Here is a 26,678-nt window from a genome sequence, read left to right as displayed (position 1 = left end):
AAATCGGACATTGCTCTATTCAAAGAGCTGAGCCTTGGTTGGTCTGGAACTTAATGGGTTTGTTTGCTTATTTTTTATTCATATTTATATAGCCGCCCATCTCATGAACGCGACTGGGCGGTGTACAATAAAAACCGACCATAAAAAAAATTAAAAATAACATGGATGTTATTTAAAAAAAACTAGGAGAGAGCATCTTTGATGTTACCTACTGTGTAGCCATCTCACCAGTTCTCCATTCCCCTGAGATCCCACGCCTGCTGACGTAGCCATGTTTTGAGGGACTTCCGGAAGGTTGGCCCAGATCGAACCAGTCTCACCTTGGGGGTGAATGATAGTCCACAGGGCAGGTGCCATGCCAGAAAAGGCCCATCTCCTGGGTCCCACCAGGTGTAGCTCCTTAACAGATGGGACCTTCAACATACCCCTTCTGCTAGACCGGATGGATGGGCAGATTAATTGGGAAGAGGTGGTCCTTCAAATATACGTTATATTCAGTTAAAAGCTAGGCCCAGTCTTAAGAAAGCAGGGAGTGTTGGAGAGTTTTATTCCAGTAAAATTACTGTTTAATTATTTTTGGCTTCTATTATTAGCCTTCAGCCATGTGCCTAAGAGGCAAGAGCTACCGTACATGTTTTAAACCAGTGTTTTTCAAGGTTGGCAGCTTGAAGAGGTGTGGGCTTCAACTCCCAGAATTCCCCAGCCAGCCATTCCCCCATGCTGGCTGGGGAATTCTGGGAGTTGAAGCCCACACCTCTTCAAGCTGCCAACCTTGAAAAACACTGGTTTAAAACATGTCACTTTTTTATTGGCAACATTCATCTTCCTCTACAGTGCTCCAAAATTAAGATGAAAGAGCTTGGGAAAAATGGGAGCTTCAGTTGTTAATTTAATCACTTAGGACGTTCTAGTTTGTTTTGCTGTCATGGGTCTCTAGCTCACGTTTCTTGGCGCGTTACCGGAGGATAGCACAGCCCTTCTTTTTTATTTTTCACCCCCCCCTCTCCCCCCTGTATTCAAACTGTAACCCCTGACAGCTTTGTTGCTTGCGGCCTTCCAACCTACACCTCTAACATGATCCTCTCTTTAGCACCCCAGAACAGGAGCAGCTGATGGTGATGTGGCTAAGCTGGATGATCAAGGAAGAAGCTTATTTTGAAAGGTTAGAGACCTTTTCTGGGCCTTGCCCAAATGCACCTCTCCCAGCACGGTGTGCGCGGTAAAGAATTCTCCCTGAACATTTTTCCTCTTCTCCTCCCCACCCTCTCTTCTGACAGCACTTCTGGAGTTTCGGCTTCCTTTGGTGAGATGCTGTTACTGGTCGCCATGTACTTCCACAGCAACCAACTCAGTGCTATCATCGACCTGGTCTGCTCTACTTTAGGCATGAAGGTAAACCGTCCACATTGCCCGGACGGCTCTTCTCCCTCCCTCGGGGGGGCCTGGAGCTGCGGTCCTTCCTGCTTGACTTCTCCAAAGCTGCCGCTGTAATCCGTCCAAACTCAGATTGAACCCAAGAGCTTCAGCAGGACGACATAAAATGGAAAGAGGGGATCCCAGGAGAGTGGCAAGGACACATAGAGAACCTCATGTCTGATTCTTGGTCCCTCCAGCCATACAAATTCAGATAGTGGTCCGCAGAAAAAATGTTTCCTGCCAGAGACCCAGCCAAAGTAGACAGAATAAGGAAGGGCTGCCAAAGTTGATACCTGCCCACCAAAATTCAGTAATTTTTCCCCCATGATATAGATATAAGGTCAACATACTTGTTTTAAGAACAGGGACTGGATCAAAACTTTCAGCCTATCAGTATAATTATAATTATTATTGTTGTTATTATTATACCCCACCTTCATGTTTATAACAGCATCAGACTCCTGTAGTTCTCGAAGAGCTAATTCTCTCATTCTCTTTTTAAAAAATGTGCTGCTTCCTAAAATATTTGCCTGTCCCAGGCCTGGAGGGACAAATCATCCAATTTGGTCTAAGGCAGATTCCTGTGTCCTTGTGAAGGTGAAACAATCACTCCGTGGCATAGTCCACACTTTACATCCTCCTTTAAACACCAACATCTGGACTTAGAGGGAACAGGAAGCTGGTGATGACCTGGAATTGTTTCCTCTTCCAAACATTTTAGCATGGATGCCTTTCAGAGGAAATGGCGTTGACCAAGATGGATAAATAATACATTTTTTTAAAAAAAAGATGAACTATTTTTCTAAACAGATTTTTTTTTAAAAGAAAGGTTTTCTAATCTGGTGAAAGCCTGGCTCTGGATGTCAGAGCTTGGAATACAATTTGGCCACACTGCCTGTGAAGACGGTGGGTGCCATCATCCAGAAAATCATTGTCAAGCTAATTCAGAAGCGGTATTATTCTCGGGGGGGGGCGGGGGGAGGCTCAGCATGCTTCTTTTCAAAGTCCTGGAGTGATTGTCAACTCATTTGACTCATAGGATCATCTGTGATGGGCGTAAATCTTGTCCAAGATTCCAGGGTATTTAATCAGGAAGTTTAAAAGCTAACTTTATCCCAATTCTGGGAACAGCCCTATCCACTGAGAGAACATGCACTGTAGCAGAACTCCCAGCGTGACAGCAATGGTGCTCCTGGTCTTCCTTTGTTTCAGATTGTCATCAAACCCAGTTCTCTGAGTCGCATGAAAACCATCTTCACCCAGGAGATTTTCACTGAACAGGTAGTCTGTTAAGCAATCTTTTTGCCTAATCCAGGATGGAAATCCTTTAAAAAAAAGAAACAGGAAACCTTGCTCTGAGTATATATTTAACGTAAAACATTTCTAGCTTTGCTTCACATAGAAATTTGAGCATTTTATAATACAGATGAAAATGGCAATAGTAAAATCCAGCAGCAGAGAATACCTTAAAATAACAAGCAGAATAGATAACTGTATACTAAAAGCACTGCAGTGGTAAAACTCAGGAAAAAACCACTGAAGACATCATGAAAATACTGTGGCAGGAGAGAAGAAATGAAAACAACCTGTGGTTATAAGCTTTGCCTCTCTAAAAAGTACCTTTAACTTGCATCTGGAATGCATTTAGTATTGGGACTGGGGGGCATCTCTCAGAAGACATTTGGGTATTTGGGGCAAAGTAAGGACGCTGCAAAAAGCCACCCAGTATTGCTGGGAGTTGAGTGGCATATACATTTAATAAATTATTGTTAATAATTTTTTAAAAGTTTATTGAAACACCTGATTGTATACTTGAGATATAAAGCAAATTTGTTCAAAATGTATTGTTAGGTATTTTAACGGACAGATTATAAAGCCTGAAGTACAACAGTGCCATGTCTGATCTGTCTAAAGTCACAGGAAGGTGGTTGTACCTAGTCAAGCTTGGCTGAAAAAGCAGAGCAAGGCTGGACATATTTGGTACTTGGATGGGAGACCACCAGGGGCTGCAGGCTAGGCTAGGAAGTTGAGAAAGCATGATGGAAGAAGACAGTGGCAAATCGGTTCACTATTGTTATAAGACAGTGTTGTCCAAACTTGGCCACTTTAAGATGAGTGGACTTCAACTCCTAGAATTCCCCAGCCAGAATTCTGGGAGTTGAAGTCCACTCATCTTAAAGTGGCCAAGTTTGGACAACACTGTTATAAGAAAACCAGGTGTGTCACTCCCTAGTCACCAGGAATAAAGCTCAAAGCAGTTCTTAGTTTTGTTAAAGAGCATATTTGTATGTCCAAATGAGAAGAGTATTTTTACTTTGTATAAAAAAAGAAGGTAAGCAAAAATAAAAGATAGACTCACGAATATTTAAAAAGCCATGCTTTTCTGTGCACACACTGCTATTCCCATCTGCCAAAAAAACAGAGTATTTCTTAGGGGTAGTGTTTCCTCTGCAAATAAGGCACCCAGCTGTTTTTTTTTTTTAATCTAAAGAAGAATGTGCTTCATAAAATAAACTCTTCCAAAATGAATAAGTTCCACTCACACAGGAAAAGTTATCTCACTAGAACCTTGGAGGTTGTTTCCCAAGCTTGACTTTTTTCCCCCCCATAGTTTGAAAGGACTTCCCCTCCAATTACTTGTCAGCTGCTTCCTTCTGAGTTGGAAGAGCAAACCACAGAGGAGAAAAGAAAGATGGGTTTTGATAGGGGTTTTCAATTAAAAACCAGCTTGGGTGATGAATAGAGGAGATGGTTTTTCAAGCAAATGTTGATGACCAAGAAAAAGGAGATCTTCCCATCCCTGACTTAAATATTTTTGCAGGCAGTTTGGAGTTGAACTTTCCTGTTTTGGTTTGCACATCACTGCACACCTCCTTCCATGAGGTTTCATCCATCAGAAAGGCTTTCCAAAATGTTGGTGTCCTGTCACTTCACAGATCACTCTCCTTCCAGTCAGCAAGAGAACACAGAGCAGAGCTTCAGAAATGTCTTTGGGGGAACACGGCCCTCTTGTCTGGTGGGAGACTCCCCCTGGTCTGGGTGTAAATCAGTTTTTTCTGAGCCAAAAAAAAAGCAGCCCTGGGTTTTGTCTTTCAGCAGGGACAGCAGCAGTGGTAACAAATTTCTCTCTCCTAGGTGGTCACTGCTCATGCGGTCCGCGTGGCAGTTACAAGCAACCTGAGCGCAAACATCACTGGGTTTCTGCCCATTCATTGCATTTATCAGCTTCTCAGGAGCCGATCGTTCACCAAGCACAAAGTCTCCATCAAGGTGGGTCACGCTCTTTGCAACAACAGATGTAAGGGGAAAAGAAAAGAAGGGCAAGCAAAGGATTGTCTGCTTAATCTTTGTTGTCTCCAAGAAGGACTGATTCCTGTCTGAAGTTGTGGTGCCACAGTAAGTAGCATTGCATTGAAGTACAGTCTGCCTGACCTAGCAGAAAGTAGTGGGAGCTTGGCTCCGTTTTTGTATCACTGTTTGTAGGAAATGTTGGGGGTGTGGAGTTTGTGTCGCCACGTGACAAAGAAGCAGCTGACTTCATTTTGGGCCAAGCCCAGGGTAGGCAGTCTTGGTGTCCTCCAAATATGGAGTCCTTGGGGTTCTCTGAGCCTGGTTGTTTTCTTGCAGACGTTTTGTTACCCATCTAGGTAACATCTTCAGTGCTAGAAGGGTGTTAACCTTGAAGATGTTAACCTAGATGGGTAACATAACTGCTGCAAGAAAATATCCAAGCTCAGAGAACCCCAAAGACTCCACACTTCAACCCTGAGCTACATATATTCTCTTCTATTGGTTCCTCCAAATGTTTCAGCCGTAGCTGACCAGTCGTTAGTCTGGATTGGTAGAGGTTGGAATCAAAATATTTTCAAGGGACCAATTTACCTGTTCCTATTCTAGCCAACCAATGTTTCCTCTTTTATATTTCTTTCTTTTAAGGACTGGATTTATAGGCAACTGTGTGAAACCACAACACCCCTCCATCCTCAGTTGCTTCCACTGATCGATGTCTACATCAACTCCATTCTGACACCTGCCTCTAAATCCAACCCAGAAGCCACCAACCAACCCATCACAGAGCAGGAAATCTTGAATGTTTTCAAAGGACTGACTGGGGTATAAATTAGAACAGCAGCCACAAAAAAGTCAATTTAAGGGTGATGTTAAGCTTGTTGCAGCGCTCTACCGCAGTGATTTTGGTTCTGTCAGTGTTTTTTGCTAGACCTCCCTTGCAGAATGGGATCTTATTCTAGCTTCCAAGTGTGTAGATGTTTCCTTCCTTTCTTCCTCTTGAAGGCATTTTGGGGCACTGATAATAGCATCCCAACATCAAGACCATTGTCCTTGTTTTTCAGTTGCTAGCTCTCCAAAAAGATCATTGGGAGTCCTAGATCAGTCTTTCTCAAGCTAGTCATAGTTGTGAGAGTAACGGGAGCTGTTATCCAGCAGATTTGGCAGAGGCTAGGATGAACAAAGAAATGTTGATTGGGGTCATGCCTATGAGTGGCATTGCAACATCCAGTTCTCTCACATTCCTTCCAGCGGTTGGGATATTTTGCTCACGACCGTGTAATTAGGGAAGAGCAGAGATACAAAAGAGGAATGGTCATGCAGCTCCCCAAAGCTTTATACTTAGTTTCTGGAGATTTCTAAAAGTCCTCCAGTTCATTGTGGAAGAAGAGAGGCTAAATCAGGGACTCAAATATAATTACAGCCATTCCTTTTATTACTGAAATGATGTCAAATTTAGTTTAGCCTGAGCCAGCTTGCTCCTCGGGGAGGCTCTTGGCTCAGAAGACGTTGCGATGGATGGTGAGAAGGAACTCTGTACGTGAGACCTGGGAGGAGAGGCGGCCCAAGTCAGAAGAGCAAGATGGGGTATATAAGATGACCACCCATGTTTCTACCTGTAATGGTATGTGGGAATGACCTTGGGAGGCAGGGAGAAGAGCCATAGCCAAGGGAATGGTTGGATAAGAGGCATCTGAGCCTGCAGCAGGAACGGGGACATGGCAAACATCTCAGAAGGGACCCCCCCTAGTTTCTTGGGCCATACAGGTGATGGGGGAGAAAGATACTTTGAGACTTGAAAGATTGATGTCAGCCTTGCGAGGTAGTCCAGACAGGAAACACGCCCAGATGAGCTAATTCTACTTTATTGTAAGGTTACATTAACAGAATCTTGCAAGTCTGAAAGTACCTCTCTACCCATTGCCTTTACAGTTGCAATGGTGTGTGGGAATGACCTTGGGAGCCTGAGTCACTGCATAGTCTGCAGCTGGATAGTGGGCAGGGCCAGAAGCTCAGCAGGGACCTTCCCTAATTTTTCAGGGTGTAAAAGAGGTGGGGGAGAATGGCACTTTCAGACTTGCAAGATTCTGTCAAGGTAGCTTTACAATAAAGTAGAATCAGCTCATCTGGTTGTGATTCCTGTCTGGTCCACCTGGGAAGGTTGACAACAGCCCAGAAAGCAAGGGAGGGTCCCTTCTGAGACGTTTGCCATGCTCCCATTCCTGCCACTTACCTAACTGTTCCCCTGGCTGTGGTTCTTCCCCCTGTCTCCCAAGGTCATTCCCACACACCATTGAGCTACCAGATGACGTACCTTCTGTGTTTTCCATCTGTAGGGAGGAGAGGCTGCTCGACTGAATCCACGTTATGGAATCACAGCTCAGCTTTTGGTCCTCTATTACGTCCTGTCTTTCGAAGAAGCCATCCTGGCCAGCTCGAAGACTTTGGGTACGAGTCAGAGAAGGGGGTCATCCAGACAGCACGAATCTCGTTCCGAAGTGGGACTACCTTGCAGTATTTGTCGCTGGGTTACATTGGAACCCAGCAAGGTCATCGCTCTCTTGTTGTTGTTTCTTGTGTAGCTGCCATGCAAAGGAAGCCCAAGTCTTACTCCTCTGCGCTGATGGACCAGATCCCGATTAAATTCCTCATCCGGCAGGCTCAAGGGCTGCAGCAAGAGCTGGGAGGTAGGTTTAGGTAAAGTTTATCATGGGATCCTAGAGTTGGAAGGGAACCGGGAGGCCCTCTCGTCCAACCCCCGGCTCAGTGCTGGAATTCAGGTTGAAGCATCCCTGGCCGATGGCTTGTCCAGTCTCTGCCTGACAACATCCGTTGTGGGGTAACCGTGTCTGTTCTGTTTCCATTAGAAAAAAAGAAAAGAAATCCTTTAATCAGAATAGTCTATGAATATTGAGAAAAAGCAGTATTCTTTTCGCATATAAATAACACCACTGGGATTGCAGCATGTGGCTTTTCTTGGAGCCGGAGCTGGATTTTCTGATCTCCTTAACTTTTGTCAAATGTAGAAAAATGCACTCGGTTTTGGAAGAGCCGCGTGCTGGATAGGGAATTGGGGGCTCTCAGTTGTGTAAAGCCGTGGCTTTTCATCTCTGCGTAGGGCAAGGAGTACAAAAGGGATGGAGAAACGTCTTGCATTTGATGCTTCACCCACATTTAACTGTCCCACATTTCCAACTTGTCGTAACATCAATCCTACAAGATAGACCAGATCAAGAAACCAACTCCACAGGAAGGCTAGAGCTACATTTTATTGAGAGAGGCTCTAGCAACAGAATCTTGCAAGTCTGACTGTGTTTTCCTCCCCTCCTTCTTACACCCAGGAGTCAGGGAGGAGCCAGGCTGGGCCTCTTCCTAATCCCATCTCTTTTCCTGGGGCTGTGCCCTGGTTCTTTCTCTAACACAGTGTTTTTAAGATGTGTGTTTTTAAGATTCCCCATGCTGGCTGGGGAATTCTGGGAGTTAAAGTCCACACATCTTCAAGTGGCCAAGGCTGGGAAACACTGATCTAACCGCTTCTGAACACTCCCTTCGTGGCCATCTGTATGGCTCTCTACACTAAGGCAGAGGGCAACGAGCTGCACTACCAGCCCTGTTTTGGGGACTCCTATGATTATATAGCTGAACATTTGTTTTTGATAAGCATCCAAATAGGTGCATTAAACTTCTTCTAGGTTTAACACCCCTGTTTGAATTTAAATCTCCACCCCCTGTAAAAGAGTTTGAAAAATTTGGTCATGTCCCATTTGTGACTTTCATTACTTCCATTTCTGCTGTGGTCCCCAGATGCTGGAAAAATATTTTTTTTAAAAGTGCAGTGTCCTGGGGGCATGAAGGTTGCTAAACCCTGTTTTACTGGGCAAACTTTAGATAGAGGTTTGAAAGGATCTGGTGAAATCCTAACAATTACAGTGAAAACTCTTTTCTTCTCCCAGGGTTTCAAATTTTAAACTAATCGAATGCTCTGAAATCTGTTGCCTTTGCCTTTTGTTGCTGGTATGTTTCATTTTGTTTTAGTCTTCCAGCAAATACGTGCTGTCTGGTGGGGGATGCATTTTGTGCAACTGTAAACCATTCTCTCTCTCCACCCCCTGCCCCCCCCCCCCAGGCTTGCATTCTGCATTGCTGCGCCTCCTGGCAACCAACTATCCCCACCTTTGCATTGTGGATGACTGGATCTGCGAGGAGCACATCACGGGCACCGATGCTTTGCTGCGCAAGATGCTTCTGACCAACGCTGCCAAAAAGCACTCCCCAGAGCAGCTGCAGGAAGGTGGGTCCATTCTCCTTGGAAGTGGCATTGGGGGTTAGCCTTACTAGGTAGACCAGACAGGAAACACAACCAGATAAGCTAATCCTACTTCATTGTAAACCTACATTAACAGAATCTTGCAAGTCTGGAAGTACAGTTCTCCCCCCCTCCGTCTCCTTTACAGCCCAAGAAGTTAGGGAGGATCCCTCCTGAATCTCTTGCTTCGTCCATTATGCAGCTGTGGGCTATGCCCTCTCTTATCTGACCTTTCTCTGGCAGCGTCTTTTGGCCCAGTCTCCCAAGGTCTTTCCCACATACCATTTACACTGGGTGACTTTGGTCCCACCCGTGGCATCGCTATAACGTCATCTCACTGAGAAAGAATGAAAGAAACGGGGCCAGGGGAATATAAATTACAGACTAAAAGATGGCCCTTTAAAAGCCGTCAAGGCACTGACTGGCTGGGATGGAAGCTTCTTCTGGCTGAGGGCTGCACCATACCACCCCCCAAATACCTGATTTTCTCTGATCTTGGGAGCTAAGCAGGGCCAGGCTTGGTTAGGAATTGGATGAGAGGTTGCCTGGGAATCCTGGGTGCTGAGAACCAGTTTGATGTGGTAGTGAAGGTACTGGACTAGAAACCTGGAGACTACGAGCTCCTGTCCTGCCTCAGGCACGAAAGCCGGCCGGGTGACTTTGGGCCAGTCCCTCTCTCTCGGCCCAACCCACCTCACAGGGTTGTTGTTGTTGTGGGGAAAATAGGAGGAGGGGGCATTATGTAGATTGCCTTGAGTTCTATAAAATAAAGGTAGGATAGAAATCGAATAATAAATAGATAAATAAGCAATATTCTCCTCTGAGAAGTACTCTGAGTTTCTCCTCTGAGAAACACAGGCATCAGCCTGTGTTCAGGTGAAGCTTGACGTTAAATTGTGGAAATATATACATTACCATCACAGTATGGAAGGGTGGCTGAGTTTAGGCAATTGTGACTGTGTGACAGTGGTGCCAGGGCTTGTGCCAGGACCTGTGCGGGGGGGGGGGCAAACTAGAGGCTGCCTGTCCCTGCCTCAGACGGTGTTGTAACATACCAGGAATAAGAACAAGCCATCATGGAGGGGTGTCTGCCCTTTGAGGTAGGCCAGATCAAACCTGTATTTTCAACACATTTTTTAAAAATCCTTAGCTTTTTCAGTGCTGCAAGGAAATCACACTCAAGTCTTGCAGATATTGGAGCACCTGACACTCCTCTCAGCTGCCGAACTAATTCCTTATGCAGAGGTGTTGACATCCAACATGCATCAGCTGCTCTATCCTGCAGTCCCTCGGCGAATCCTCCAGACCGTCAATAGGGTTTGGATGGCATTGAACATGGTCATGCCTCGAAGGTAGGTGGTCTGGAGCTGCTCTAGCCTGAGCTGCATCTGGAGATGTCGGGGAGGTAGCAGCCTTTACAATGGAGTACCATTGGCCCACTTGACCAAGGAGTTTATTCTAGGATCAGGGTGTGTCTAGATACTTGCTTGCTTTTCAACCTTTCTTCCTGATTGCCTTGTTCTTTGATCATGGTTTGGACTTTCCCCACAGTTCCTGATGCCTCATGTTAAGCCTTTGATCAGATCCTGTGAGGTCTTTGAGGCCAAGTCAGGAAACAGACACCAGAAGAAATACTGGAACTCTGTTTTATTGATATAGACTATAATAGCAGAAGCCTGAAAGTTTGACAGCATTTCCCCTTCCCTCCCTCTCATACCAAAGAGAGTCAAGGTGGGACAATCTTGAGTTTCTTTCTCAACCTTTCCTAATTTCCCATACTGAGTTCATGTTTTACTGATAGTTGCCACATACCTTCTCCAAGGTCATATCTGTGTTCCTCTACAGATTCAGTGGGCTTTCCTGACATTTATGTGGATAAGTATCAGCCTTCCTCAAACTGGTTTTTGCATTAGGACTCCCTACAATTCCTTTCTGTCATGGACATTGGCCATAACCAAAGGGCACAGGTTGGCTAAGGCTGGTATATAATATCTGATTATTAGAAGTGCCAAGAAGGACATCCTCAGGCCCTTCCTTCCCCAAGCTTGCTTGCCTGCAAATATGACTCCTAAAGTTGATCTGATTGGGAGCCTCCAAGAATAAGGCATTGGCTTCACCACACCTGGAGTTCTGTGACAGTTTTAGTCACTACAGTGGAAGAAAAATATAGGATACAAGAGAAAAAGGCAGAAGAAGGCAACCAGAATAATTGAGCACCTTCCTTATCAGGAAAGACTTGAATGTTTGGGACTCTTTACCTTAGAAGAAAGCCAATTTCTTGACATAATCAAGTTGATAAAATCAGGCATATTCTGGAGAAAGTGGGCAGAAGTTTTTCCTTGCTCTCCATCTCCAGATGTTAAGACTAGGAAACTGGAAGGATATTTAGAACAGAAGAAAAAGTGGTTTGTCACTCAGCACATCATGAATCTGTGGAATTCATTACCAGCAGCTGTGGTGACGGCCACTGACTCAGATGGCTTTAAAGGGGGAATGGATAAATTTTTGGAGGACAGATCTGTCCATGGCTGTCAGTCTTGAAGGCTCAGTGTTATTTTCGTATTGGGAGCAGCTTGCCTTCAAATACAACTTGCAGGAGAACAACAGCAAGATGACGTGTGTCTGCACCTCCTTTTTTGTGAGACCCCAAAGGCAAGTGGTGTAATGGGAAAAAGGAATAACCTTGAGGAACAGGAGGAAGAGCTGCAACCAAGACAGTGGTCAGATAAAAGAAGTCTGGATCCAGGACAGAAATGTGATTGGAGAGAGCATCTCGGACAGGACCCTCCCTAGTTTTCACGAAGATAAAGGGAGAAGGGGGGAAGTGTATTCCCACTTGCAAGTGTATTCCCACTGTTACTGTAATTTTGTAATAAAAGTATTAGAATTCATAACTTTGGTTTCCTAGTCTGGTCTACTTTGAAGGCCTGATATCAATCTTGCAGGTCTGACTACGCTTCTCCCCTCCCTCCCTTTATCTTCATGAGAACTAGGGAGGGTCCTGTCTGAGATGCTTTCTCAAATTACATTTCTGCCCTGGACTCAGACTTCTTTTATCTGACCCTTGTCTTGGTTGCGGTTCTTCCTCCTGTTCCTCAAGGTTATTCCTTCTTCCCATTACACCTGGCTGGCCAGTGGAAGAGCCACTGCTCTAAGATGGCCTTGACCTGACTTAGCATGGCTGTTCTTAAAATTCTTACATTTACAGTTTCCCTTTTCCTACAGGTTGTGGGTAATGACAGTGAATGCCCTGCAGCCTTCTGTCAAAATGGTCAGACAGCAAAAGTACACTCAGAAGGACCTTCTCATTGACCCCCTGATTGTGTTAAGATGTGATCAGCGGGTCCACAGGTAAGAACGTTTTTCCCTTACTTCCTCAAGAGGAACATCATGAACTTGAGTTCTCACATAGGGCATAAACTATAAATGTGCAGGAACAACATTTCAAATGTGTCAGGGTGGAATTCTGCTTGCCAAACCTTCCTGCATTTTATTTAATTTTTTAATCTTGGAAAGGAGTTTCTGCTTTACCTAGTCTACAGATCTGTTTCATAAAGGTGCGTGCAGCAGCTGCTAAAATCTCAGGCAGGCAGAGTGGCTGAATTCCTATGATGGCTGGCAAGCACTTTTTGACTTAATGCATATTTGCTGCAGGTTTTGCAGTTTCTTGATTCAGAATTTTGATTTTGCAGAATTTTTGTGATGGACCATTCCTGGCTACAGTCTAGTTAGTTAAGTGCCACCAAGTCAAGATCGGCTTCTGAATATATGGAGAAGTGCCCTCCATCACAACTTGCCTCTAGCAACAGTCCACAGCTCTTCCTGGGACAATCCAGGGATATCTTTAATTTTGTCCATCAAACTTATCCGTGATCTTCCCCTTCTTCTATTCCCACAACTTTGTGTAGCCTTTTCTCTAGTCCACAGCATAACAAAAGGGATAACTATGCATGAGCAGAAGAGGAGAAAACATTCAAATTAACAGGCATCAAATACAGCTGTGCCCTCTTTTTTTCCCTGCTTGCCTTTTGTCCTCAGATGCCCCCCTCTGATGGATATCACGCTGCATATGCTGAATGGCTATCTTCTGGCTTCAAAAGCCTACCTAAGCGCCCACCTCAAAGAAACTGCGGATCAAGATGTCAGGCCTTTGCAAAACAACTTAATGGGTTTGGAAGCCCCAGAAGTGACGCGGGAAGAGCTGAAAAACGCATTGCTAGCAGCTCAGGTAATTCTACAGATATTCCGCTGTTGAAAGGACTAGCTTTCAACAGCTCAACTGCTGGACAGGGTTGTGGAGAATAGGTGGGTCTCAAGCTGAGCTTTCAAGATCTGTGCCAGCCTCTTGCAGTTTGCGCCAGCAGGCTGAGTGGAATCGGAATTGGCATGATCTGTATCATGCAGTTAATCCAACTCCTGATGGTTTGCTTCTGGCTACCAACACAAAATTCATTGGGCAATCCATTCTTCCCTCTTCCTTTCTCCTGCAAGAAAGTTGGCTGAGATGCGTCCCATCTGCCTCCACGAGAGAGGGTTGTAAAATTTGACCGTTCAAAGTGGCCTTTTGATGCTCCAACCAAAGGGCAGCTCATTTTTATCTGCTGCAGACTGCCTCCCCTCAGACTGCTGGGATCTTGAGCTCTGCCTAGCAAGGATGCTATACAGGCTGGACTTTATCCTGAAATGAGCAATGCTGCAAGCTGATTTTGCTTTTTGAGTGTTTCAATCCTATGCTGGGAAGCATAGCTCCAAAGCGTTGCGACAGTTGCCTCTGTCACTCTTTCCTGTGGCTGGGGTGGAGTTTCATGGTTCTTTGTTGTTCCCTCTCCGCCCTTAGTAACATTAGAATAAATGGTAAAAATAAATATGCAGACAAGAGACTTTGCAAAGTAGGCTGATGTTCTGTAATGTATATTGGTGACGAAGGGAAGCATTTCTTTTTGAGAAGAATTTACATTGCCTGGACATGGCGCTTTGCTTTTCTGTTTTACTGTATGCGTGTGAGAGGTGGTATTAAGCCCTTGGAGGGTTTAAATCAGTGTTTCTCAAACTTGGCAACTTTAAGATGGCTGGTTGGGGAATTCTGGCAGTTGAAGTCCACACATCCTAAAGTTGTCAAGTTTGAGAAACACTGGTTTAAATGCAAATTAGAACCTCTGTATTTTGTGATAGCCTGCTTTACATCATGGGCCATTGCCTGGTCTGAACTTTGGTTGCTGCTGACTTACCTTGATGAAAGGATTGCAGCTTATACATCACCCTCTTCCAGGATAGTGCTGCGGTACAGATCCTTCTAGAGATTTGTTTGCCTTTGGAAGAAGAAACCCCTCCCGGCAGTAGGTCCAGCAGGCTGCTGAACAACCAGCCAGGAACTGCAGAACACAGTCCTCAGAAAAAGCAGCTGAAAGAGGGAGAGGAGGAGGAAGAAGGAGATGGAGAGGAAGTAGAAGATAGCCTTCTGTGCAACTTGCGAGAAGTCCAGTGCCTGGTCTGCTGTCTTGTGCACCAGATGTTCATCGCTGACCCCAACATCGCTAAGCTAGTTCACTTCCAGGTGTGCGTTTGCCTTTTCCCAACCTGCCCTTTGGAGACCTTGGCTGCTCCCTGCCTTGCCGGACCTTTGACTTTCAATGGTCTTTCCTGGAATCTGTCGCTTGAGCTAATATCACCTTTATTAAGAAGCTAATAATGAAGCCTAAAATTCCAGGTAACAGTTAGTCATGGTTGCCTGCATCAGCTGATAGGGTGGCAATGCTGCCTTGGTATATTTGAATGTTGGCAGACATATTTAAAGAGTGGGCAGATCTTCCTTCCACCCCTTTGGTTTGCTTGAAACAGCCAGGGCTAAGTCAGATTTCTCATGTGGGCGGCTTTCTCCTCCCCTTTTTCTCCAAACAGGGCTACCCTTGCGAATTGCTTCCCCTAACCGTGGCTGGCATCCCATCTATGCATATCTGCCTGGACTTCATACCTGAGCTGATTGCTCAGCCTGAACTGGAGAAACAGGTACTGGCTAGGGCAGCTGCCTCCCTCCCCCTTTTCCTCCCTGTGCGTGCGTGTCTGCGTGTTAGGTCAGGGCGTTTGTTTTCACCAAATCTGGCAAAGCGAGCGTGCTCTGGGTGGGCCCCAGGAAGCAGGCCTCCTTTGTCGTGGCACCTGCCCTATGGAACAGCCTCCCCCCAGAGATATGGACGGTCCCAAACCTATTGGCCTTTTGGAAGGCTGGGAAGATCTGGCCCTTCCCCCAGGCACTGGGCCCAGGATGTTAATGTAATGATATGTGGGAAAGACCTTGGGAGACTGGATGAAGAGACGCTGCAAAGGGAACGGTCAGATAAGAGACAGCGTAGCCCGCAGCTGGATAGTGGGGAGGCAAGAGGCTCAGAAGGGACCCTCCCTAGTTTCTCGGGCTGTAAAGGAGCCTGGGGGGTGGGGTGGGGAGAATGGTACTTCCATACTAGCAAGATTCCATCAATGTAACTTTACAATAAAGTAGAATTAGCTCATCTGGTTGTGTTTCCCGTCTGGTTTACCCCGTGAGGCCGACAGTTAGTTATGAGGACTCTGGTGTGGGTGTATGCACGTGGTGTATGAGTTGAGATTTTCACGGGAAGTGTTGACTTGCTTTTTGCCTTCATTTTGAAGGTTTTTATGGATTGTGTTTTTATTCTGTTCGCCATCCAGACTTTCAGAAGGGCGGCCGTATAAATTCAGTATAAAAATAAACGAATGCTTCTTTTCTGGAAAGTTGAAAAAAGTGCAGTGATAAAAGGTGGCTTAGCTACTATCATAATAAGATAACCAAATAGTGGGTGTACCTGGGATATATGTCTGTCTGTAAACTAAGTAGGATGCTTATTCCAGGATAAAATCTGTCCACAGGAGTCTTTGCTGCTTCAACAAAACTAGTGCCTTTTAAAAATATTGCTTCTGCTGTTCTTTTCTGTCCTTCCCTTCCAGATTTTTGCGATCCAGTTGCTTTCTTACTTGTGCATTCAGTATGCCCTGCCAAAATCCCTCAGCGTGGCACGTTTAGCTATCAATGTCATGGGGACCCTCCTGACAGGTAAGCCAGGGCCCTCTGGCTCAGAATTTTGCAGGAGCAAATTGGAAAGAAAACCTGAGCAACGTTGGCGTTGGACAAAAGGGATATTCTCTCTTTGAAATTCCATTTCTGGAACCAAACCTCTGTCTATAGCAGGGAGAATGCGAGGCCCACTTCACCAGTCCTGGCGGGTGCAAATGGCCTCTCCCCAATCTGTTTTCCTCACCGTGGCCCCCCGTCTGCAACTTAGTCATTTTTGCAGTTGTCTTTCACGAATTAGTAGGTAAATTTATTTATTTCCTTCTTCCTATTGGATTCTGTTTTGCCATAAGAAAGCCAATGTACAGTTGTGTATGTGTGCGTTTTAAAAGAATGTATTTGTGTGTCTGTTGATAGTGTTACATAAATAATTATAATATGCAGCTTTTTATTCAAATGGTGTACACTGAATTTTCTGTTTTTGAGAAGTTGCTCTGTTTACTTTGAACTTTTCTAGATACTGGCTTTTACAGTATTCTCCTTTTGACTTGATTTTTTTTTTTTTTTTTAACTACTTGATATCTTTGCTCTCCGTTTTTTTCCCCCCAGGGGATGGATATCATGTGAGAGTGTCTTTCTCTCACATGATATCCATCCCATTGGGAAAAATTGTCATGTTAGCATATATGACTTTACAGTAGTGTACCTGCTCTATTAAAAGTTATTATATTAAAAAAAAAACACTTCAGAAACCCCCTGAGCTTATGTTACTTGGCCATCTAGCCTAGCATTGTGTCTTCTGATTTGCAGAAACTCTCTGAAAATCCAGACAGATTTCTCCATCATTCACTTTAAGGTGATCTAAGGTGGTCTGATGTGGGGCTTCAATCTGTGACCTGTGGGTCAGTCCCAGATCTGTGATTCTTTGCCAACCTGTAGTGACACAAACATCTTGCCAAGGGCACCTGGTCTCAGTCATTTGTTCACACTCGTAGGCCTACTACGTGCGGTTGTAATTCAAGATGGGACAGGTATGAATTTGCTAAAAGTATGGAGGGTTACCTCCTAATTAGGGGAAACACAAAACACAGCTTGGAGTTAAGTAACTGTCTTCTGCAACTCACCTCCATTTCTGAAAACGATTTCTTTTTTCTCAACAGTTCTCACTGAGGCCAAACGTTACACTTTCTTCATGCCTACCCTGCCCTGCTTGGTCTCATTCTGTCAAGCCTTCCCTCCACTCTATGAGGATATCATGTCCCTCCTCATTCAGATTGGACAAGTTTGTGCTTCAGATGTTGCCACAGAAACAAGGGATTTTGATCCAATTATTACACGTAAGCCATTGCGTCCAGCGGTTTCAGCGTCCTTTGCTTGGTCTTTGGCTTGCCCTGTCTTCAGTTGTAGTAATACAGAGAAAAGGTGGGGGTGGGAGAGGGAGAGGGAGATGTCATCCCAGGGTCTCCTTCTCTTTCTTTCAATGGTTTTAGCTCAAGCCCTACAAAACCTGGAGTGAGGCTACTACCATGCCTCCGAGGTTGCCATTGATTCACGGGTGTCAGCAGGGTATGGCAAAAAAGTCAAAATGGTGGCCATGATGGCATGATTGTACCGTCACCCTAGTTTAGTAGCACTTCCCCAGAATCTGTGACTGGAAAGGGGCTTTCCTAACATCTGGGATAATCTGCTGATGGGTAATCTATGCCCTTTCCTTTACTGCCTAAAATTATATAAGCATTTCTACTCTCCACATTTGTCATTTGTTTTTTGTTTTTGTTTTTTCCTGCCATGAATTATCTCCAGGTCTCCAGCAACTAAAGGAAAAGCCTACTGAACAGATGAGGCTTCCTAAGAATCTGTCTCATAAAACTGGAGGAGGGGCCACTAGCACAGACCCCAACGTCCAGCTCTGCCAGTGCATTGAAAATACCTTCGTGGAAATAATTAACATGAGCGTTGGTGCCATTTAAACCCACCAGGAATGTCGCCAAGGAGCGGGAGGTATGCGAACTTTTGCCAAAGTGAAACTTTGTCAGCCAAAGTGAAGCAGAGGATTGTCTGGGGACCTGCAGAACATTTTTCACTGCAGCGGTGTTAACAGAAAGTAACAACTGCTGCTTTCCGAGGAAGCATCTATAGACTGGGATGATTAAGGTTTGTTTTCTCTAGCCAGACCCTCTCCAGATGGCCATCCGGGCTGGAGATTCTGAGAACTGTAGCATGTGTCAAGGGCAGGGAAAGCTGGTCTTGTGTTACCGTTTCCCAGAGGGAATCCAGGTTGGCTTGAATGTCAAAGAGAAGGCCATACAAATAATGATCCTGAATGTGTAATGTAACATCATTTGGAGAATTGGATTGACCTTTTGTAAAAATATCTTATATATCTTCCCCTGGCTCCACTGTATCTTGGATTAAAACTGAAAAGCTGCAGATAGAATCTATATATATGGAGATGACTTCATAAAGAGCCGTGGGACTGTGAAACAAGCCCCCCACCACCTCCCAAGCAAGAAGAGTTCGGAGGAAGCTGATAAAAAGAGACAGACAAAGAGAGAGAGATCCATTGGGTGGGCCGAATTGAGGAAAATATCTACTTCCTACCCCTTTGCTTGCATGTAAACATCTGGTGTTGCAAAGTCTGGAATGGTGAATAGGGAAGGAAGGAGACTAAAGATGCCTTGGAAGTTCAGTGCAATTCAGCTGCTTGGACTCCTTGCTTCAAGCTTTTAAGCTATAAGAAAGGAGGAGGCAGGAGGGTAATAACTCCATGTTTTTTCTGCAAAGTAGAAAGATTTTAAGATCACCTTTGAAAATTTGGAGGGAGTGCTCCTTTAACGTGTTTGGAGGGGAAAGAGTTTCTAAGCAGAATCTTCTTGAAACCGATTTTATTATTTTTAATGATGTTGGATAAAAAAGCAATTTTAAAATAAGATTTGACAGGAGTTAATAGAGAGCTAATAGGTTCTTTTAGGTTTTTCTTATCTGCTCCCCCCTTTTTTTAGAAAAGCAAAGATGTGTAACTCAGAACAGTGTTTCTCAATCTTAGCAACTTTAAGATGTGTGGATTTTGACTCCCAGAGTTCCCTAGCCAGCATGCTGCCTGGGGAATTCTGGGAGTTGAAGTCCACACATCTTAAAGTAGCTGAGGTTGAGAAACACTGACTTAGATGTATCTGGATGTGTCTGATTTATATTCCAATATGCCAGAAAAATCAGCACGTTTATGAGTTGGAAGCATCAAAAGCTGGTGTGGGAAATCTTTGGCCCTCCAGATATTGCCGACCTAACTTCTACCTACCATAACATTGGTAACATTGGCCAGTCTGCCTAACCACTTGCTGGGGTTTTTTTTGTTCTTCATATCTACAAAAACGTAATGCTTTTTGCTTTCAGTCAAGAATTAATAATATTTATGGTGTTGTCATTGACTGGGTATCAAGTTTTGAAATTAGGAAGTGATTTTTGGAGAAGGAATTACACCCCAAATGGCTGACTCACATTCCAGCTGTGAAGCCTTTCTTCTATTCTGGCTAGTATTATTATTTTGCGTAGTATATCTACTAAGATAATTTCTAAGCATTATGCTTTTTTATCCATTACTTTGAGCCCAATCTTTGACAGCCTTAGATGTTTATTTTTTTCTTTTCATGTTTTAAGAGTTAAAGACCTGAACATAAATCTCTCTGTTACATTAATAGAAAAGGATTCAGGTTATGTGGTGTAAGAATCAATACTTGGCCAGCTGAGAGTCTAAACTTGCTGAATGGAGTTCTCCAGAAATATAATTTTGGCCTTCAGATATTTTAGCACAATTTTGCTGAGATTGCTAATATAAGTGGTACAAACCAGCACTATTGTCTTATTGTGTGCATTGTCAAGACCCATTAGAACGTATTTTTATCATGTGGGTAGGCTTCCGGTGGATACTGATGTAATATTTGTACATAGAGTTTTTGTTTTCATTGCTGCAATTTTTTAACATATAATTGGTAGCATTCGATTTCAAAGAGACCCAGTGAAAAGAATATGTTTCTTATAAACATTTGTACTTTTTCTATTAATTCTTCCTTTTTAAAAACATATATCTCTTGTACAGTCATAGCAGATTCTCTGTATGGGGATTTTTATGTATTCAAACAGTTCCAACCCCACTCAAGAGAGAATGTATTGGGAAACTTGTAGGAACAGGGACCCCAACATTTTCAGATATGTAGAAAGTTTTTACTAAAGATACCTTGAGAGTGCTGCTCCTGTTCCCAAATAAATACTTATTCCTTGAGGACCAAGACAATTTATTATGCCTAGAGCGGTATATGTGTGCATTTTATATATTGATTGAAAATAATTCTTGCTGTGCATTGTTGTTTAGAAGTCATCATATTAAGAAAATAATTGTTCCTTTTAGTATGCAACAACAAATCAGACATGTTTCTATTTCTTGATAATGCTTAAGAACTGCAGCCATTGCCTAATAAATTGGTACATTTCAGCCTGCTGCAGACTTCAGCTGTAGATTTTTTTCATAAACCTTTTGAATGCAGTAGAGAAGAAGGCTAAGTAGACCATAGGTTTTTAAGGTAGATAATCCCAGTTTCAACCCTTGGCAGCCACTGAGAGTTAGTTTGATTGCAGCAAGATAGAAATGCGAATGGATGAGATAGCAGGGTAGAAAAGAACTTACTGTATCAGAGACTTGGGTGGACAAATTATAAGGTAAAATTGCAGTACCAAACAACCATCTGCTTCTATTTTCTGGGGATTACCACTGAAGTGATTTCTGCCACTGATTGTATAGTACTGCAAAGATATTTATCAGTACCGTGATTCCAAGGGAAAAAGTACTTTAAGAAATAGCCCAAGTTTTCAAAAAGCCTGAAATGACATCTACTAGCTGTGTTCTTGAAGCTGATTAAAATGAAATAATTCTAATTATCTTACAATTAGAGTGGGAGGGGAGTGAGACACTAATGGCATGGTAAATTCAACCTGACTGTCCCAGTAGAAAAAAAATAAAACTGATAAAAGTGTAATGGGCAGAGCATTAAAAAAAATAACCCAAATTATTTGGAACATCGTCCCTCCTAAGATTAGATTGGCCTCAACCGTACTGGCCTTTCAGAAGACCCTGAAGACATGGCTTTGCCATTAGGCCTAAAGATCCTGTAGAGGTAGGGAGCCTGCAAGATGGTTGTATTGTTCATAAGCTGCTGGTTGGCACTGTTCCTCGTTTTGTTTTTAGTTAATTTATTTTAACTTTTTAAATTTAAATTTTTAATGGTTTTGGTTGTTTGTTTATATGAACTTTGTTTTTTTGTTACTTTAGCTTTGTGAGCCACCCAGAGGCATGCATATGAGATGGGTGGCTATATTAATTGAATAAATAAATCCACTCCTCTCCACAAGATGTCACTATAACCTTACAGGAGGTAAGAGTTGTGTCAAAACCACATCCCCCTTCCAAAAGCCTGTTCCTAAACAAAATATCTCAGATATCATTGTATTCTAGTTGGCATAATTTAGTGAACTCTCATCCTGTAAAAATACAGCGCTATAGCTCCCTTCTCAGCAGAGCCGTGTTGGCTGAGAAGAACAGAAGTTTAATGTATTGTCGAAGGCTTTCACGGCCGGCATACGATGGCTGGTGTGGGTCTTCCGGGCTGTGTGGCCGTGTTCTTGAAGTTTTGTTTCCTAACGTTTCGCCAGCACCTGTGACCAGCATCTTCAGAGTGCAGGAGCACAGACAGAGTGCAGGAGCACAGACAGAACTGCTCCTGTCTGTGCTCCTGCACTCTGAAGATGCCGGTCACAGGTGTTGGCGAAACGTTAGGAAACAAAACTTCAAGAACACGGCCACACAGCCCGGAAGACCCACACCAGCCAACAGAAGTTTAATTTAACCCACAAAACTATCAGCAGGGTGCCGTGTTGGAGAAGGCTGGAAGAATGAGGGCCAACATACAGATAAATTATATAAATTACATTAGTCAGGGACCATCAACCTGGGCTTGATTCCTGGTGATTTTATGGACCATTGCCTGGCACCTCAACTGTCTCCAGTTGTAGCTGGTAACTCTTCCAAGGGCCGTCTGTCCACCTCATCCATCAGCTTTTTTTTTTTTTAATTCCATAAATCCCCCAAAAAAGATTTTCTGCTTGCTCATCGTCGCCTCTGGGAGTAGTCAGCCTTCCTTTGGGCCAGGCCTGGCTGAACGGTTGATGTTTCTTGTAGTCCATGGTACTCTCCATAACCATCTCCAGATCCATCATTCAAAAGCATCTATGTTCTTTCTCAAGGTCCAATTTTTGCAGCTATAAATTGGAGAGTATTGCTTCTCCCATTCTCATCTTTGGGCTGGAGGTTGAAGCGGTCAGTGTGAGCGCTCCCGGCAGCAGGACAGTAACCTGAGCAAGGATTAACCCAGTAGGACCCAGATAACAGAAACTATGCTGTATTTATTTGCAGAAAATACATTATAGGGATAAAGTCAGAGAGCACAGGCTGTTTGCAAAAAAGGCAGAAGGAACGGGCCTCTGATTACAATCTCTTAGAGTAGGGTTCCTCAACCTCAGCAACTTTAAGATGGGTGGACTTCAACTCCCAGAATTCCCCAGCCAGCATGGGGAATTCTGGGAGTTGAAGTCCACCCATCTTAAAGTTGCTGAGGTTAAGGAACCCTGTCTTAGAGGAAGAACAAGCAGGGGCAATAGAATAAATCAATGTTTTGCAACCTTGGCATTTTGGGCTATGGAATTCTGGGAGGTAAAGTCCACACATCTTAAAGTGTGCTAGCTGGGGAATTCTGGGAGTTGAAATCCACATGCTGTAAAGCGTGCTGGCTGAGGAATTCTGGGAGCTGAAGTCCACCCATCTTATAGTTGCCAAGGTGAGAAACACTGGAATGAAACTTTAGGCCTCTTCCCATAATCCACTACCCGTCTTGTGATCAGAGATCGTGAGGCGCTGTAGAGTCAGTGTCAAGGGATCAAGACCTCCAACAATCCGGAGGGCTCTTATCCTTCACGGTCCTGCATCAGGGATGTTCCTCGCGGCCAGTGTAATGCGAATTCCTCAAGTTCTTGGATCAGGCGGCGGAATTTACGCCGCCCCGACAGGGGAACGCTGGTCTGTCTCCGTAGCGAAGCTCGGGAGGGTTAGGCCGCGCGGTATCTAGGCAACTGAAGTTTCCCGGAAGCCACGCTAAGCGGGGCGCTCTCGTTGGCGCTTCCATCTGGCCACTGATTCGCAGAGAGGCCGGAAGGGGGCGGGCGGAGCCGAGGCGGGAAGGAAGGATCGAAGTAGAAGAGGGCGAGGGAGTAGGCGCTTGGAATTCTGAGGTAACTCTTCTCGCGCGCGCTGAAAAGAAGGGGCGCGCATTGGTTCCTGCGCGCTAGACGAGTCCAAGTCGCGGGTGGCGGGGGAGGGAGCTGTAACTTTCGACTCTCCCATTCCGGAGGGGGGAGTTGTTTTCAAGCCCGCTTTGTTGCTTCCTCCAATTTCTCTGCCACAAAATGATTCTTGACGGGCCGAGAAGCGGGGCGCAGGGGGGGCAGCGAAATGTCCCCCCCACCGTTTCGTGAGTGAAAAGTCTTAATTTTGGAGGGGGGCGGGTTGGAAAGGACCACCATCCCGGAGTAAAGTTTGCTTTCTCTCGCGCATCAACTCCTTTTCTTAAAAAAATAAAAAATAAATTATTCCTAAGATTTGTGTCCAGGCGGTGTAACCTCCATTTTAATTTTTCAGAGTCTATTCAATTATATTCAAATCGCCTTGAGTCATATATAAAAAAGGTGTTATAAAATATAATAATAACCGTAATAATAATGTTTCATTCTGAATATGGATGAGCCACCTGACTGTCGGTTGGTTGGTTGGTGTATTTATTTATTTAGGAACTTATAAACTGCTTCAGTTGAGTGACTCTTAAGTGGTGTACAAATAATGATGATGATGATAATGATGATGATGATAATGATGATGATGATGATGTTGATAAGAAAGACAAAAAAATCTGGATGGTGGACATTGCAATACCTGGAGACAGCAGAAGAGAAGAGAAAGAACTGAAGAAAATCACAAATTACAAAGACCTGCAAATAGAAATAGAAGGACTGTGGCAAAAGAAAGCAAAGAGAGTGCCAACAGTCACAGGTGCCTTGGGGGCAATCCCAAAACATCTGGAGCCCCTCTTGAAGACCATCGGCATTGACAAAATCACCATCAGCCCATTGCAAAAGGCAGCTTTACCTGGAGCAACTTCCAACCTGCGACAATACCTTGAACACCACCAAACCACCACATCTGCCTATCTCAGGTCCTTGGGAAGGATTCGATAGCAGGATAAAAATGCCAAATCCAGTCTGAACATCTGGCTGACTGTGCAACCAACCATAATAATAGCTACGCCAAAGACTCTGGCTACCTTGCAAGATATCAAATATACAAGTAAAACAATTAAAATTTAAGATTGTTTGCCACCTCTAGAGACACTTGCTAACATGGGCGGCCATACAAATTGAATAAATAAAATTAAATAAATAAAAAACTTAACAGCTGGACAAGAAAATAGCCATAACCATCAGAAAACATGACAGAGGCTCCACAAACACACAATTGAACTAGAAGCATACAATGCATGGCACATCTGCCTCTCTTTCCTGGCACGGTTTCGCTCGGATGGCTTGTCATTTCAATGTGATCCTGAATGGGGTTTGTTCTGCAGCTTGTTTGAGGTGGTTGCTGACATTTTGGTTTTGCTTGGCAGGTTGTGGTGAGCATCCTTCTCCATCTCCGCAAGCTTTTGGAAGTGTCATCCCTTCAAGGTAGACCAGACCAGGAAACCAAAATTATGAATGCTAATACTTCTTTTATTATATGGTTATAGTAACAGAATCTTGCAAATGTGAATGCCCCCCCTGCTTTATCTTCATGAGAACTAGGGAGGGTCTTGTCTGAGACGCTTTCTCAAATTACATTTCTGCCCCAGACTCAGGTTTCTTTTATCTGACTGTTGTCTTGATAGCAGCTCTTCCTCCTGTTCCTCAAGGTCATTCCTTCTGTCCATTACAAGAAGATGCTGAGCAGCCACCTCGAGGATGATTGAAGGGGTTTCCTGCATGTGGCAGAGGGTTGGACTAGATGGGTCCTCTCCAACACCTCCATTTGGGGATTCTGTGAAAAGCCCTTTGTGACTTGGCTTCTGGTTACCTTTGGGTAATCCTCTGCTCTGGGTAGGACGTACGTGTCCTACACGTGCGAGTCCATAATTGTAAGATTCTAAATTTTCTAGATTTCTAAATCTCCCTTCTTTATGCATTTTTGGAGGATGGCAGATGTGATTGTGTTGTTCTGTAGCTGAATCAATGGGATTTACTCTCCCAAAGAAAGTGCTTCAGATCCCAGCCCCAATCTTAGATCAGTGAGTGTCTAAGTATGCCTGTGAGGATCCCTATAGGTTGACCCCGAGGCCTCCATGTCTCCTTGGCCTTCTCTCCAAAAAGCTGCTTCTGTCTCCAGCCATGCTGCACACCCAGATTTTTCAGTATTTATCCTGATATGCAGTTCCAAATTATTATTTTTGTCTGGGGCAAAGTTTCTTGCATTTTCCCCAAGCAATGAGCTATCTTCGTTTGTATGTTCAGACCGTAGTTTGTCAGGTGCCAGAGGCTGCTTTAGATCTTGGTAGTAGTTAGATTAAATCTGTGCTGCCATTTTCTTCCAACTACAGAGTTGGAAGGGATCTTGAAGGTCATCTCCACTCATTCCTGAGCAGCGGCAGGAAACTTGTTGATACAGTACTTCTTGGCCATTCACTTTCTTTCTCTCTGCCTACAGCGTTTATATGCCGCTGCAGTTGAAACCATTTCACAACAGGTGACATACTATATAATGTTAAAAAGTACTGAGGCCAAACCACAAATAGCAACATTTTATTTGTTTGTTTGCTTATATTTCAAATTTAGTCACCGCCCATCTCACTCAAGGAGCGACCCTGGGTGGTTTACAATAAAACAAGAATAAATACTAATTAAAATACAATAAAACAATGTACATAAATAAATAATGTATTCCAGGGAATTGATGGTAAATGAAAGGTATTAACCTACCGGAGCGCCTTCAGGGTGCCAGCCACTCCCAGGGTTGGTTACACCTCCTCATGCCCCACACATACAAACAGTGCCAGAGAATAAATGCTACATTCGTTAATCTCCAGCTTGCAGAAGGAAGCAGCTCATTACATTCCCACCCCCATACCTTGAAAAAAGTAAATTTTGATGCCCTTTCTGACACCCAGTAGGGTAGGTTGTGGCCCAAATGTAAATGGTTTTCCTGAACAATAAATCCCTTTATCAAGTTCAGTAAAATTGACTTCTAACATGTATTTAGGAGCTTAGCCTTGGAATACATTTTATACACTATTACTTAGGAGTAAGTCCCACCTGATTTAGTTGGAATTATTTTTGAGCAGACTGACTTAAAACTGAGCTGTTTAAGGGGTTCAGCATTCATCTTATCCATTGCTGCTTCTGTTCTCAGTTTCACTCCTCCTGAACTAAAATCAGAGAGGATTTCAAACATGGATGGGCAGGCAGTTTGTTGCAGCCTGTTCTTGGGATCTTGGGTACGTGACCGCATCTGCAGGCTTT

General features: G+C 44.1%; 2 protein-coding genes across 3 annotated transcripts in view; both read left to right on the top strand.

Annotated features, from left to right (window-relative positions):
- INTS2 (integrator complex subunit 2) overlaps positions 1 to 21,367 on the top strand; it is a 36,413-nt gene extending 15,046 nt beyond the window's left edge. For both annotated transcript variants that reach the window (XM_007427226.4, XM_025166062.2), the window contains exons 10-25: positions 1,091 to 1,162; positions 1,278 to 1,392; positions 2,629 to 2,697; positions 4,552 to 4,686; positions 5,353 to 5,529; positions 7,041 to 7,152; positions 7,287 to 7,391; positions 8,831 to 8,995; positions 10,161 to 10,362; positions 12,236 to 12,361; positions 13,049 to 13,238; positions 14,280 to 14,564; positions 14,909 to 15,016; positions 15,971 to 16,076; positions 17,195 to 17,371; positions 17,838 to 21,367. In XM_007427226.4, the coding sequence (XP_007427288.2) occupies positions 1,091 to 1,162; positions 1,278 to 1,392; positions 2,629 to 2,697; positions 4,552 to 4,686; positions 5,353 to 5,529; positions 7,041 to 7,152; positions 7,287 to 7,391; positions 8,831 to 8,995; positions 10,161 to 10,362; positions 12,236 to 12,361; positions 13,049 to 13,238; positions 14,280 to 14,564; positions 14,909 to 15,016; positions 15,971 to 16,076; positions 17,195 to 17,371; positions 17,838 to 18,004 (2,311 nt within the window). In that variant the 3' untranslated portion in view covers positions 18,005 to 21,367. The remainder of the gene's footprint in view (positions 1 to 1,090; positions 1,163 to 1,277; positions 1,393 to 2,628; positions 2,698 to 4,551; positions 4,687 to 5,352; positions 5,530 to 7,040; positions 7,153 to 7,286; positions 7,392 to 8,830; positions 8,996 to 10,160; positions 10,363 to 12,235; positions 12,362 to 13,048; positions 13,239 to 14,279; positions 14,565 to 14,908; positions 15,017 to 15,970; positions 16,077 to 17,194; positions 17,372 to 17,837) is intronic.
- Positions 21,368 to 23,305: 1,938 nt separating this feature from the next.
- BRIP1 (BRCA1 interacting DNA helicase 1) overlaps positions 23,306 to 26,678 on the top strand; it is a 112,716-nt gene continuing 109,343 nt past the window's right edge. Inside the window, exons 1-2 of the mRNA XM_025166061.2 lie at positions 23,306 to 23,369; positions 24,797 to 24,854. The gene's annotated coding sequence lies outside the window, so the exon portion shown is untranslated. The remainder of the gene's footprint in view (positions 23,370 to 24,796; positions 24,855 to 26,678) is intronic.

Source organism: Python bivittatus, unplaced genomic scaffold (genome assembly GCF_059951505.1).
Source record: "Python bivittatus isolate LINGU-HERP-01145 unplaced genomic scaffold, Pbiv_v1 ctg000690_np1212, whole genome shotgun sequence".
Taxonomy (NCBI): Eukaryota; Metazoa; Chordata; class Lepidosauria; order Squamata; family Pythonidae; genus Python; species Python bivittatus.
The sequence above is the reverse complement of the archived record's forward strand: the minus strand, read 5'-3'. Positions and strand labels throughout refer to the sequence as shown.